We start from the raw sequence: 14606 nt of genomic DNA on the forward strand, positions 1-14606 counted from the left end.
TTAGACCATGACGCGCATCACTTTCTTAAGGATCAAGCTAGAACCGAAAAACTTAAAGATTTAATTGATGCTGAATCTTTTAGTGGACCACACATACATGCCAATTTTGATATCCAGCAAGTTTTATTAGTATCCACTAATCCAACAAATAATGCACTCTCCAATAAACGTAGGTTTACAACTTCACCATTTACAATATTGTCACCAAGAAAGGAGTTTATTTCATTTGGAACGAGATTCAATAATCCCGAGGAAGTTGCGAATAGCCAGTGCAATTTATATTTATCTTAAATCACTACCAGATACAACATATTATGTCACATTTTTTAATGACAAATGTGAAGGAAAAAACTTGAATCAGTTTACTTCAGCAATGTTAATGAAGGCAGTACATGATTAAAATAAGCTGAAAGTCATTAATATGAAGTTCATATATTTATATTCAGATAGGGAGACAACTTTAATCTTGTTTTATGATTTGAATCAAACAAATATAAATTATTTCAAAAAATGTGTAAAGGAATACACGACTATTCGGAAAAAGGATGAAAATATAAATGCTGTTCTCTGACAAAAGATAGATGTTTTGCCTGAGATTACGAAGTCACAGCCATTCATTATGGAGTTGAATTGTGATGAAGGTTTCAAATATTTGAATTTAACAGAACTGGCCCGCTGTTCAATTCAAACGCTATGTACAACATTTGTACCAACAATCAATTCCAATATTAATTGAAAGATATAAAGATCTGATTTCAGTATTTTGTATGAAACCTTCTGCTTTGGGAGATTCATACAAACAATTTTACAACCCGTCACGTACAACAATAAAGAGGATTTAAGTAAAATAGATGATGGTCAAGACTACGAAGGTGATTCTTGACTATTTATGCCTCTTCAGAGGTTACACTATCAATTATTAAGGTACTAATTGTTTCATAACATTATTTTTTATAAAGTAGTTTTTGTAAATAAATTAATTTTTTAATTGACAGTAGGTAGTTTTTATTCTAAATTTTTATTATTACACTGCTAATTATTTTAAGTAACATGTAATTTTAAAATAAGAAATAAAACATAACTTCTACTACTTCTAATTTTTTTGACAAGAACAAAGGTCAATACAAGAAATGTATAATGCACCAAGTACACAACCTAGATAACTGGGAGTTTTTCTACGAAGGAATTCGAGTTTTATATTTGAGTTAGGTACCTAGTTACTAGTTGTGGTATTGTATATTATATTCATTCGTCAGCTCCGTCGATCAAACTAATTCCTGCCATCAATAATCTTCGCGCCAACCCAAACGCCACGCACCATCGATGGTATAAATGAATTCTTACCGATTATATGCAAACAGTGAACGACTCACAGCTAGAAAAAGTAAACTAAGGATAAAAACAAGGATGAGATTAATTAACAGTATCCCCCGCATGGGGACACACCTGTAAAACCATAATGAAGAAGATCCAAGCAGTTCACAACAACTGCTTAAGAGAAGCAGTTAACATTCCCAGATATGTAGCAGAACGCTTCATATACAAGAACCTACAACGGGTCAGGGTGACGGAAATATTGAAGGAAAGAGCCAGGAGAAAATTCGCAGAACTGGAAAACCACCCTAGTCCCATACTGCGAGAGATCATGAGATATGACGCTTTCCACCGTTGGAAACACAAGCGGTCTAAACAACAAATAGTGAGGACAAACTAAACAAAAAAGGAGTGAGAGAAACACAAAAACCCTAGAGAGAAACACAAATATACTAACAGAGGATAGTTCGTAGCTCTACAAGTCGACAAACACTGCTAATCGCTGCGCCGTGTGGGCTCCAAGGCTCAACATCAATAGGACCCTCATCCAGATATCCAAGAATAAAAATAATAAAAAACATTCAAAAACGGCCTAGGCCAACAAAAAAACATAATAATCCAGCGAAAGCCAACCAAAAAAATTTATAAAAACAAAAAACCCGGGCAAGTAGGGTCCAAACACTTAGCAATAAGAGCAATAAGTCTCCGGACGTAGTTCGGTGCGGAAACTTGGGGCCCAAGCAAGTAATTTTAGATTTGCGGACAAGTCACTAGAGGATATTAGAAACAAAACGCGTCACGCTGTCTTGAATTTGAATCGGTTAGGGAACCATGTTGAAGTTCTATTAACCCACATGAAGACCATTTGGCTGATAGTTGTGCCCCTATCGCGCATCAGAGTGCTATAGGGGAGAAAGGGATGCATACTACAGAGAGGAAGTCGAAAATCAAGAAACTAGATGAGTTTGACATTAATTTTATTGATATTAATATTGGCTATAGGTTTAATTCTATTAATCGCAGAAACCTTTCCGAAAATTTTATTTACTTCTACTGGAAATAATTTTAACAACTCACTAAATAATATCACAAATTCATTCCCAATTTCTATAACTCAAATACCATCCTTCTTCTACCTTTTCTCCCAAATTAATAGAAACACGAGATTTGCTCTTCTTAGTGGCGCTATCTTTTCGACTAGTCGAAAACTAGATGTCTAAAATATACACATTTTGAATACCTAGTCCTTCATTCATTCTTTCAATGTACATCCCATATTACGGAACAGTCGGTTTCAACCGTGTAAATAAACAGACAGTCTAAAATATTTTCGAATCCACGACCGAATCTCAAACACAGCTAATTGCCGAACAAACTTCAAATCTTACAGCTTTGAAATCCACCATAATGGTCCACAACTTGTCTGACACTCCCATTGCTACCATTGTCACTCAAGCTTTAGCAAAAAATGCCAACACCATTTTTTTTTAAAACATAGAGTGCTTGCATGGGTACGTCAGCATATATGGTAAGTAGGTATACATACATACATGCATAAGGGGTTAGTAAGTATATAATCACTCAAATTATTCGACAGGGCGGCTGAGAAATCACAATTGGTTATGTGATCGACGGATCGGCCCATAGCAGTTAGACCTATATAAGCCGCCATTGAACGTTGTCAAGTCTAATAGCACAGCTTGTACAGTTGGCTTTGACTGGAGATGGCTTTAGTTCACCTATTACAAATTTTATTTTTCTTTTGACAGAAAATAATTATAGACGGTAAAAGTATTTTGATTGTACACTGATTACAGATATATAATATGTAAGTATACTAACTACATGTTACCTTAGCAGTAGCAGTATATAAGAAAAGAATCGTGCTTTTAAAAAACTATAAAAATATGTATATTTAATAATAAGTAACATACAAAGCTGCAGTATAAAACTAGTAATGGTAAGAATAAAATATTATCAACATTTAAAAGTTTCATAGTCGTTTCGGGTTTTACAACAAGACTTCTACAATTCTAGTCGATACTACCACCAGTGGTCGATTCACTGAAACGTACAGTTTTACAAGAATAAACTTCACAAAAACAATCTTCATTGCCGTGACGTTTACAAACCACTTGCGGTTCTAGGTGCTTATTTGCGTATATTAATTTCAATTCCGGTTGTTTCTGGCGACGTTTCTGTGTTTTTAATGAATCAGTCTAAAACAAATAACATGATAAATATGTACCCTATAAAACAATGATATTTTAACTACATTCTATTTTAAATATAAAGAACTGTTATTTTCTGGATAAAATATAAGATCATATTATTGACAGATTTAATATTGATAAAAAAAAATCTAATAACAAAATATAAAAAACATGAAACATTTGATTTAATTTCATCCAATCAATACAATGCTTTACAATTTCTAATATTACTTAATGTAATACCAATTAAATAAAATTTAAAGGGTTTTCATCCATATATTTAGTGCGTTATTTAGTGGCTTTAAAGATGTATACCTAGACCTAGTAAGTATGAAACCACATTTGCCTTAACCTTAGTCAAAATTTAACTTCACTTTTTCTTAATTAAAGTGGTTATACTTATTTTAGGTATATATATTTAGGTAAATAAATTTTTTTTTAATATATAGGGGGAGGCTTGTACCTTGGGCCATGAGCCACCCATATTTTTTTAATTTGGCGCGCGAACTCTCTCTGTTTCTTATGTCAAGCTCTTCTACAATCGTCGTCATTCTGTGGTTAGTTCTTGAACGTCACCAGAAATCATTTGCGGCTGTCTTAAAAATATAGTGAATTATTTTGTGAAAAGTAAGTATTTATACGATAGATAATTTTCTTTTTTAATTTTTATGTTAACAGATATGGTAAATTAAATCACAGGGTGTGTATGCTTATTCTAACAGGTACTTAACCAACATAGTGAGAAATATAACAACACAGTTTTTTTAGGTTAAATTCATAATATTCGTTTTCTTTTCGGCCCAGTCTTGTATCTTGGACCACTATCACGTCCTGTACTTTGGGCCGCGGGCCGCGACCCAAGGTACAATCTAGTAGGTGGATAAATACAAAGAGGTAAAAACCGTTCTTTTTTCTTTACAGATGCCTAGAAGCAAAACCGGCGTAAAAAAAGCTCCGACATATCATGAAAACCTTTTGCAATTCAGGAAAAGCAAATATCGGTCCGATTAGCTGCAAAGGAATTCTATATGTCACGCACGACACTTCAAATATTTTTGGTCCGTGGTCCCAACAATTTCCTCTCTTATGGTGCTTGCGCAGTCCGAAAAGTATTTTCCACTGATGAGGAGAACGACTTATGTCAGTATTTAACTCAAGCGAGTCATATGCATTATGGACTTTCACGTAGCTCTTTGCAAACTTTAGCATTTGAATACGCTAAAGCCAACAATAAGCCAGTCCCACCGTCCTGGAATAATAATTATCGTGCCGGAAAACAGTGGTTCCTTGACTTTATGAGTCGCAATAAGCAACTTAGTTTAGGAAAGCCACAAGCCACTAGCCTATCTCGCGGAACCAGCTTCAACGCACACAATGTCTCATTATTTTTTTCAAAATCAAAAGAAGTCATGAATAAGCATACTTTCACACCCAGTAAAATATACACTATTGATGAGAGTGATAACACTAATGTTAACGTTCCTGGAAAAATTGTAGCTTGCAAGGGTATTAAACAAGTTGGTTACGCTACAAGTGGAGAAAGGGGTACTAATGTAACATTTATCGCTGCTATAAGTGCTTCAGGGAATGCTGTCCCCCCTATGTACATATTTCCCAGAGTGAATTTTAAACCCTGTATGCTGAAAGGTGCACCTACTGATTCGGTGGGAACGGCTCATCCTAGTGGTTGGTCCAATGGAATCATATTCTTAGAATATTTAAGGCATTTTATACATATCACAAAGCCTTTCGCGATTATAAAATATTAGTAATATTAGACAATCATGAATGTCATATTACCCCCGAAATCATCAACTTAGCTAAAGAACATGGGATCGTAATATTGATTATTCCACCTCATACGAGCCATAAGCTCCAACTCCTTGATCGCAGTGTTTTTGGCCCATATAAAACTTATTATAACAACGCGTTCACCGAATGGATGATAAGAAACCCAGCAAAACCAATATCTATTTACGATGTTGCTGAAATTTCTGGTCAGGCATATAAACTAGCACTTAATCGCACAAATATTGAATTTGGAATCAGAGTTTCAGGGATCTGGCCAGTGAATGAAAATGTATTTCAAGAACACGAGTTCTATAATTCTTCGGTCACTGATAGAGATAATATCAATGAAGACATTTATTTCAGACCCCTTATTAATAATCATAAAATAACCGCTGAGACTGAAGAACCTGAGGTACCATACAAGTCACCAGAGGTAGTCCGCCCTTTACCTCAGGCACCTCCAAGAACAAACATACAAAAAGGTCGTAGAAGGGACAAGTGTCGACTCTTAACTGATACACCTGAGAAAAATGAAATAAAAAACGAGCACGAGAAAAGAATGAACAAAACAGCTGTTAAAAGAAAAGTTATGGACGCCCAACCGAGAAAGCATCATTTAAGGCTGTTTTATCGGTGCACCAAAACCTAGGGACAGTGTTTTCTCTGCTATTTACCGACAAAATGTCTCGAAATTTGGTCACGTTATTCGAAATTATGTTGCCTTTAAACTGATGGTTTTACTTTTTTTATTTTTTTTAAACTTCTGTTGAAAAATTGGAATATACTGTTTAACGTTCTATTATAACCAAACTTTTTACGCCCATCACTCGAAAGAGTTTTTTTTCTGTAATCGTTGATTTTTGTTTCACCTTTCTGTGTCCAGTAATAATCGAGAAAAGCGTGTTCCAACTTTAAAGAAAATTGCTAAAAAATACTGAAATCTAATAGTGAATCGTGTTACTCATCATTGGCGCTTAGTTTCATCGTTATCGCCTTCGTGACGTCAAATCTCATGAACGTACGGTCAGTTAGTTCGTGTTAAAACTAATTTGAATGGAGAATAATGTATTTGTTGTCATTAAACTACCCGTCGACCGGCGGCACTGAGTAAAGATGGTCTCGCGTAAGCAGTGTAGAAAAGTAAGTGATACGCCCATTTCAAATCGCAGTGTGCTTGGACTGCTAAAACAGCCTTAACAGGCAATAAAATTAAAAAGACTAAACCAGTATTTCTCCAATCGAAGGATCTCAACGCATCTCTTATGATGATAGTTCGGATCCGTCTTCTGAGCATGAGTCAAACATAGATTGGGAAGGACATATGTCTAAAAATAACAAACCAGACACACGAACAGAGTTTACACTGGAAACTGATAGATTATACCTAACAAAGCTTATTGGAAAGAGGATCGTACGATTTTATGTTGCTAAAATAGTATCTTTAACTCCAACAATAATGGTTAATTACCAGAAGAGAATCCGCTTATCTGAAAACTTCTGCCTGATTGATATAAAGGCATATGAAATCGAAAAGGAAGACATCATTGAAAGCGTCGTGGAAGTACCCAAGAAAGATGGATCCTCAAAACGTCAACAGGATATTTACTTTTAACTTGGATTTTGAAAAGTATTTGGTTGAGTAATGTTTACGTTATTTAAATTGTTTGTTCTTATGTTTAATAATAATAGATCATTGATTTATATTATTGGTAACTCATTTTGCTTAAAATGGTCCTTATTCTAAACAAAACTTAATAAAACAAATATTAAAATGATTTTGTTCCTATGTAACTTTAAATGTGTCTGTTAATTATTAAAATAAAAGTTTTGGTAATTATGTTTACCAGTGGCCCAAGGTACAACCTTTGGTGGCCCAAGGTATAATACGTATTGCACCTTAGGCTAATTGTAGGCGTTCAGGAATTTTTTTCTTTTAAGTAATGTAATAATTTCTTTTAATGTAATCAGTTGTTGTTTTTATTTTACATACTACAATAGTTTATACCTGCCCCAGTGTACATTTTAAAAATATAACTTCAATATTGTATTTGTAATACCTGTTTAAAAAAATCCTGCCCAAGGTACAAGCCTCTCCGCTAGTAAACAGTCGACTACAGAAAATTAACTTTATCCTTGTAAAATTGTAAATATAAAAACAGTAAAACATTCTCATAGATAAACATGACGCTTGGATTTCTGGTCATACTCTAATAGAAGTCAAGGACTAACGCCAAGATTTCTAAAAGAGATTCATATACTATTTCTGACACGTCTAAATGAAAGATCTACAAAGATTAAGATAATCGAGAAAATAATTATTCATATATCAGTATAAAAAAAGATACAAGGCAAACATGTAGACTGGAAGCATGTAAATACACTCGAATTGGCGTACAAAATTATTGTTTTTAAGTGTACCAACCATAATACTGCAGCTACAATATACATCGCAAAATAAAAACTCGATATTTTCGTTTTTGTAATGTTCATATACACAATAGCCGCTTATATGACTCATCGGATGACATATGTATGCCGAACATGGACAAGATCGAACATGGATACATTACAGAATTCCCAGAAAGCGATAGGGAAGCAAATGTTGAGAATAGACTTGACAGACAGACAACATAACCAGTGGATATGGAATTTTACGAAGACATACATAATTTAGAAATTTGCAGATCATAACGATAGACGATAGATGGAATAAACAAGTGCTGCAGTGGAGGCAATCGGAATCAAAACGACCTAAAGGAAGATCACAGATGAGGTGGGCAGATGACTTAAAGAGATATGACAGTCCAAGATGAATGAAAATTGCAATGGACAGAAAAAAATGGAAGTAAAAGGGGATATAAAAAGGGCATTAGATACAAAGGAAAATTAGTAACGACATGGCTACAATAAGGACGATGTTTTTAAAAGAAGGAAAAGAAGATAACAAAAAAGGAAACAAACAAATGAAAAATAGATTGAACGTGGGAACATGGAACGTAAGAGGGACTTACGAGTAAGGAGCATTAAGAAATTTAGATAAAATAAGCGAGAAATATAGAATCGAAATAATGGTCGTACAACAATCCAAGCAGCTGGGAAATGAGATAATGAAACTTGAAAAAAGTACTTTTTTTTAAAGTGGCGGGCTGAATAGATACCTGGGGATGGGTTTTATGCCGTCAGAGAGAATATGGTCGGTTCGCTATTCCCAGTCCGAACTGTCTAGTGAATTTAGTAATTATTTTTTTGCGAAGTTAGTTACTTTTTTACAGACTAGAAGTGGATTGAAATTACTATACAGCCAAGCACACGTGCTCATATTCATTATTAATGTAAACAAACGTAAATAAAATAGAACTTTACGAATTACCGACAATCAATATTTATTTATTTACACCACATAATGTATAACAAATAATAAAATTATAAGCGTCATTAATACTTACTAGAATATGTTAAATTATACCAACTGAAATATATTTTTTAAGTATATATTACCCAAAATTGTATGGGTTTAATATACACTTCCACTATTTATAATAATTCTTCCTTTTTCAATGAAAGATGTCTGTAATAAAAGTTTATTTAAGCTGTAATAAAAGTTTATTTAAGCTGTTATTACTGTGTGATAGGAACTTTTGTTTTGTAGGTTTCTAGCTATGAATCTGTCAAAATATGCCCGAGCTGAGCGAATGGACTTTAACTGTGCTATTTAATAATGCGCGGGAAATATAGAAAAATCAGTATAATTAAAGTTCATAAAGACATGGAAATAAAAAATGAGTTCGATGAACAACTTGTGAGCTAATTAGAAAAGTATAAAAGTATGACATAAAAATAATTGTGGGAGATATGAATGCGAAAGTAGGAAGAGAAGACATGTGAATATAACAGGTAGTAAAAGTCTGCATAAAGAAAGTAATGACAATGGAAAAAACTAATACAATTTTCAATGGAACATAACCTTAAGATAGTAAGTACACAATTTGATCATAAAGATGTACCTAAAATAACCTGGATCTCTCCTGATGGAAAAACGAGAAACCAAATAGACAATGTTCTTATTGAAAGAAAACACAATAGATCAGGGACGTATTGTAGAAACTACAGGGGAAAAGATTTCCGACATTGACCACATATTCACAATAGCCATACGTAAGCAAGAAATTCTCAAACAACCAAGAAAGGAAAAACTACGGAAAAATACCAGGTATAGCAGCTTTAAGATAAAGAGATAGCAAAAAAATAGAGGAAGAAATAAACAAGAGATTGGGAAGAATCACCACGGGTAACCTAGAGGAGAAATGGGAACATATACAAACAGCCATGATACGGCTAGATCATAGCAATCTTAGCATCAACAGCAGATAAAGCAGAAAAAAAGAGAGAACACTGGTTTGATGAGGACTGCAAAAGAATTATATCACAAAGGAATAACGCAATACAGAAAAAAGTAAAGAGCATTATAAAACCAAAAGTAGAGAAGATATTTAGTCTTCTAAAAGGAGAGAAGCTAAATGATTATGCAGACAAAACAAGAGAAAATTACTGGAAAAACAACTAAAAATAATAGAAGACAACTATGTTCAAAAAGAAGTGAAAAATTTTTATCAAGGAGTAAAAAAGACACGGTGACACATAATAAAAGTACAATGTTTTGCAGAAATAAAGATGGTATGTTACTAGGAGACAATACAAAAATTTAAACTGATGGGCAGAGTACTTCGATGAATTATTAAACGATAAAGGCCAAATAGGAACAGACATTCAACAACGAACACAAGGAACAGAACAACAACAAACACAAGACAGAGACTTAAATAATAAAAGTGCATGAGAAAGCTGAGTGTTAGCAGAAATAATAAAAGTAGGAAGAGATATACTGTAGCAAAAGATAGCTCGACTCATTATAAAAATTTGGGAAAACACACAAGAAAAATTCACAAGAAAGGCGATAAAATTGTCTGTGAAAATTATAGAGGAATCACACTATTAGAATATAAAGTGTTAACAAAAATTATACAAGGTAAATTAAAATCCTACGGAATAGAGCTAATAGGAGAATACCAAAATGGTTTCAGACAGGGAAGAACAACAACCGATTACATTTTTATGTTTAAGTTATTACAAAACAAGAATTATGAACAAAAACTATGTTTGCATATGCTCTTGATTGATTTTAAACATACCTACGACTCCTTCTCACGAAACGGACTATACGCAGCAATGCGATTACTAGAAATATTAGAGAAGCTGACACAAAGAGTTAGAATGACGATAAATAATACAGTCAATAAAGTCATGATAGAAAGAAGTCTTTTAAATCCGTTTAACACCAATAGAGGATTAAAGAAGAGAATCAAAACTGTCAAAAGATTTACTCAACCTAGTACTAGAAAAAATAATTAAAGAAGCCAAGATCCTGACAAGCGGCACGATTATTAACAAAAGACAACAATACATATGTTTTGCAGATGACTTGGTATTTCTGACACGTTCAAGAATAGAACTTCGAAAAATGATTACAAAATTTGAAGAAGAAGCTAAAAAATACGGCCTAACTATAAATAAAAAAAACCAAGTATATAAAAATGAGAGGGGAAAATACAGAAGAAAATAAAGGGATCACTCTAAGAACGAATGAGGCAGAGTATACATTTGAGAAGGTAACAGAATTTGAGTACCTTGGAGTAACAGTTACAAATAGAGGAGGCAAAGAGATAAGCGGTTGTTGAAATGCAGCAAAAAGAAGTACGATCACTAAACGCACTGTTAACGGCAAAAAACGTGTCCAGGGCAGCCAATATTCGAACTCATAAAACAGTAGTGAGACCGACAGTGTTGTATGCATGTGAGGCTTAGATAATGAATCAAAAAGAAAAAAAATATTTGGGAGAGGAATATCCTGAGGAAAGTTTTTGGTGGGGTGGTGGTCAGCTTTTAGTTTTTCTAGTAAAGGTAGTGAACTAAAAAGTTAACAAACATTATTATTCTATTTTACCATTCTTGCTTCAGGAGTTGCAATAGGGAAGATCAAGTGATCAGTAATGACATACGCGGAAGAAAAATTGATGGTAGGACACTATGGGACAGAGCTAGAAGAGTAGAATGGAACGATTATATCAGCCGAATGACATTAAATAGAGAAGTAAAGACGGCAAGAGACGCTTCCCCAATAGTAAGACGATCAGTAGGAAGACCACGAAGACGATGGAATGGCAACTTATTGTAGGTATATTGAAAAACAGTGTCTACTTAAGTTTACCTAGTCATGTCTACCTAAAAAGAAGAAGAAGAAAAAGAAGAAGAAGAAGAATAAGGAGAGTTGCAATATAATTCTTACACCAACGAAACATTTTTTAAACTTCTAACTCGGAATTCTTTCTTTCATAAATTTCAAACTTCATGACATAACCGCGCTGATCTGATAAGCACAACATTTTGTAACCACGTTTAATCGGATTCATTGGATTATATTGTCTTATAAACAAAAATTATCATTGATTCATCAACTGCCAATTTTCGTGTTTCCGTGTCTTCTTTTGTACAGTTTATCAGAATGTTGCTAAGTATAATGTTAAATCGATTTCGAATCATTGCATTTGATATAACTTAAATCGGGATTCCTGAAACGGGAGCGGTCAACCAGTAGTGGCGCCAACTAGGCAATTTATGGTATCCATTTGAATATTAATACCAATGAAAGTTAATAATTCATTCTTCTTCAGATTCAATATCTGTCCATTTTGAGTTGCATATAAATTGCTTTGGAATGCAATAGAATCCAATATAGGATCCAGTAATTATAAATCCTTGCAAAGCTGAAAGAAATCTCACCGCCCGATTGTACTTTGGAGTCCACACCATTTTATACGATATTAAAAGAAAATTAATAAATATCTAATATTCAGCATTAATTACTTTGCTTTATAAAGTAATATTCTTCCAATATAAGTCCTCTTGCAAGCCCGGAAATGTTTTTTAACAATAAAATTTACTACTCAAATCAAACTCTAAAAACACAGTAAATTGCCGACATAAAATTTATTATTATTGGACAGTTTGAATGTTACACAAGAATACCAACAGAAAATTTTGTATTTTGGAATTTAAACATAGATTTTATTAATACTTTTCTAAAGTGGTACTTGTATCTTTGATGAACTAAGGGTAAAATATAAATTATCGAGTTGTGTCTAATTGTATTACCGTAACTTCCTTAAGTTTCACAGTCGATTTTGGGTCTTCGGAACTTAATTCATTTTCGATTTTCTTTATAAACTTGTTAACAAGTTCAAACTGAATAGCCATTTGTAGTTTCCTTTGTTGATCTTCAGTGATTTCGAACTAAAATATTTAAACTATTTAAACATTGACACAATACGACGATTATTTAATTCAAACACGTTTAAAATATATAAACTGTTTTTTATTCTGCGATTTAAAACAAAATCCAGTAATGTTAATGACATTAGTAGTGCAGTTGAAAATTTATAAATACTCTGCTGATAAACTATTTTCATCTGTTTGCAGACCATCCCATAACAGCAAGCTTTAGCTCTGCATTCCAATTGAATCCCTTTAGTGACTATTTTAATGAACCAAGTATACGATGGCAAGACGGAAGTGTGAGGCGAATGTTCCAAGATTTCTCGCTTAATTGGTCCAAGCACGTGTGACCCTTTCTGGACTGATATTTCTGGAGATGAGACGTAAGCATATATGAAATAAATTTCAATAAGTGATGCCCGGCGTGTAAACAACGATAAAATTGTATTTGAATTGTTGAATATGTTCAAAATTTATCTATTCGTTCCGATAGTAACAGTATCTTATTAAGATCACATTCTCATTTTCTTTCTTTTCTCGATTATTAGTTTTTATTGCATAGCATATAAATTATTATTGTAATCACTGAATACATATTTAGTGAGAAAATAATCATATTCATTAAATTAATGAATCATTTAAACGATTATGCAAGTACCGATTGTCCAAGAATAATCAAAAACTAAACGAAATAACCTAATACAGGCTCAGACCAGATTTACTATTTTGGTATTGAAGTATTGTATTTGGAATCGATTTGTTAATGTTGTTGTCTTTTTGATGGTTAAAGGACAATTTATGTTTATGCTGTTAATATTGAACTAGTAATAATTATTTGTTGCGCGTTTTAAAACTACTTAAGTATTTATTTTTGTCTGTATAACTACTTTAAACTCTATACGTGATTACTGTTGTTGAAAACAAAAATGTCGTCCACTGATTCTGCTGAGGAATTAGTTGAAAATACATTGAATCCTTCTCGAAAACGAACTACAAGAAGTGCTGAAGGGAAAGAAATAATTTTAATTGTATTTAAATATGAAACAATAGAAAATCCCAGGTTAGTGGTTGAAGGTATTGTAGAAAAAGTGGCGAGTAAAGTTGGAGTTTGTAATCGAAGTGTATTTACGGTGATTAAGGAATATAAAACTAATCATCAGTTCGCTGGACCAAAAGTATGTCAGACTAAAAAAAAAAGTTTGATGAAATAGATGATTTTGATAAAAATGCAATTATAAGTCAGGTTCATAATTTTTTTATAAGAAACAAAATACCCACCGTGAATATGGTTTTAAAGGAGGTAAATGATGACCTTGATTTTATATCATGATATGATATATGATATAAAAAAAGTGTCGAAACATGGGAATTGAAATTGGACAGAACTGCTTTTGTAAACGCTTATTGGAAGGGCCCAAGGGTAGATTGCTGTAAAGTACAAGAATAAAGTAATGGTAGGGAAAGAGTATTTTAAGTAGGGTATCACCATTAAAATTACAAAAACCGAGTATCTACTAGAAAAGATAATTTCTTCTTCTTTCAGTACCCTGTCCGATTATCGAACGTTGGCGATTATATTGGCCATAATAACTTTGTTTACGGTGGCTCTAAATGATGGTCTCTTGATACCATTCTCGGATATTTCGGAGCCAGGATGTTCTTCTTCGGCCTGACCTCTCCTTCCGGCGATCTTACCCTGTATTATAAGGTGTAGTAAGTTATACCTCTCTGGATGTCTCATTACATGACCGAAATATTGTAACTTTCGAATTTTTATCGTTTTTGTTACTTCTGTGCTCTTTTTCATTCGATGTAAAACGTATTTCATTTTTTTATTCGATCAACCCAACTTATCCGCAATACTCCGCAATAGAATTTTTTCATTAATGTCTCTGTAAGGGTCCAGCTTTCCATACCATACAGCAGTGTGGAGAATATGTAGCAGAGTATTAATCTGAT

At 33.2% G+C, this 14606-nt stretch overlaps 1 protein-coding gene across 2 annotated transcripts in view; it reads right to left on the minus strand.

Annotated features, from left to right (window-relative positions):
- Positions 1–3101: 3101 nt before the first annotated feature.
- The window catches only part of LOC140443625 (TBC1 domain family member 31), a 54755-nt gene continuing 43250 nt past the window's right edge, over positions 3102–14606 (minus strand). The window contains exons 9-10 of one of the 2 annotated variants that reach the window (XM_072534981.1): positions 12528–12665; positions 3106–3533 (exon numbers count right to left, since the gene is read on the minus strand). In XM_072534981.1, coding sequence (XP_072391082.1) covers positions 3348–3533; positions 12528–12665 — 324 coding nt within the window. In that variant the 3' untranslated portion in view covers positions 3106–3347. Of the gene's footprint in view, positions 3534–12527; positions 12666–14606 lie in introns of both variants that reach the window. The other variant, XM_072534982.1, reaches the window with a different exon arrangement.

This window comes from Diabrotica undecimpunctata, chromosome 6 (genome assembly GCF_040954645.1).
Source record: "Diabrotica undecimpunctata isolate CICGRU chromosome 6, icDiaUnde3, whole genome shotgun sequence".
Taxonomy (NCBI): Eukaryota; Metazoa; Arthropoda; class Insecta; order Coleoptera; family Chrysomelidae; genus Diabrotica; species Diabrotica undecimpunctata.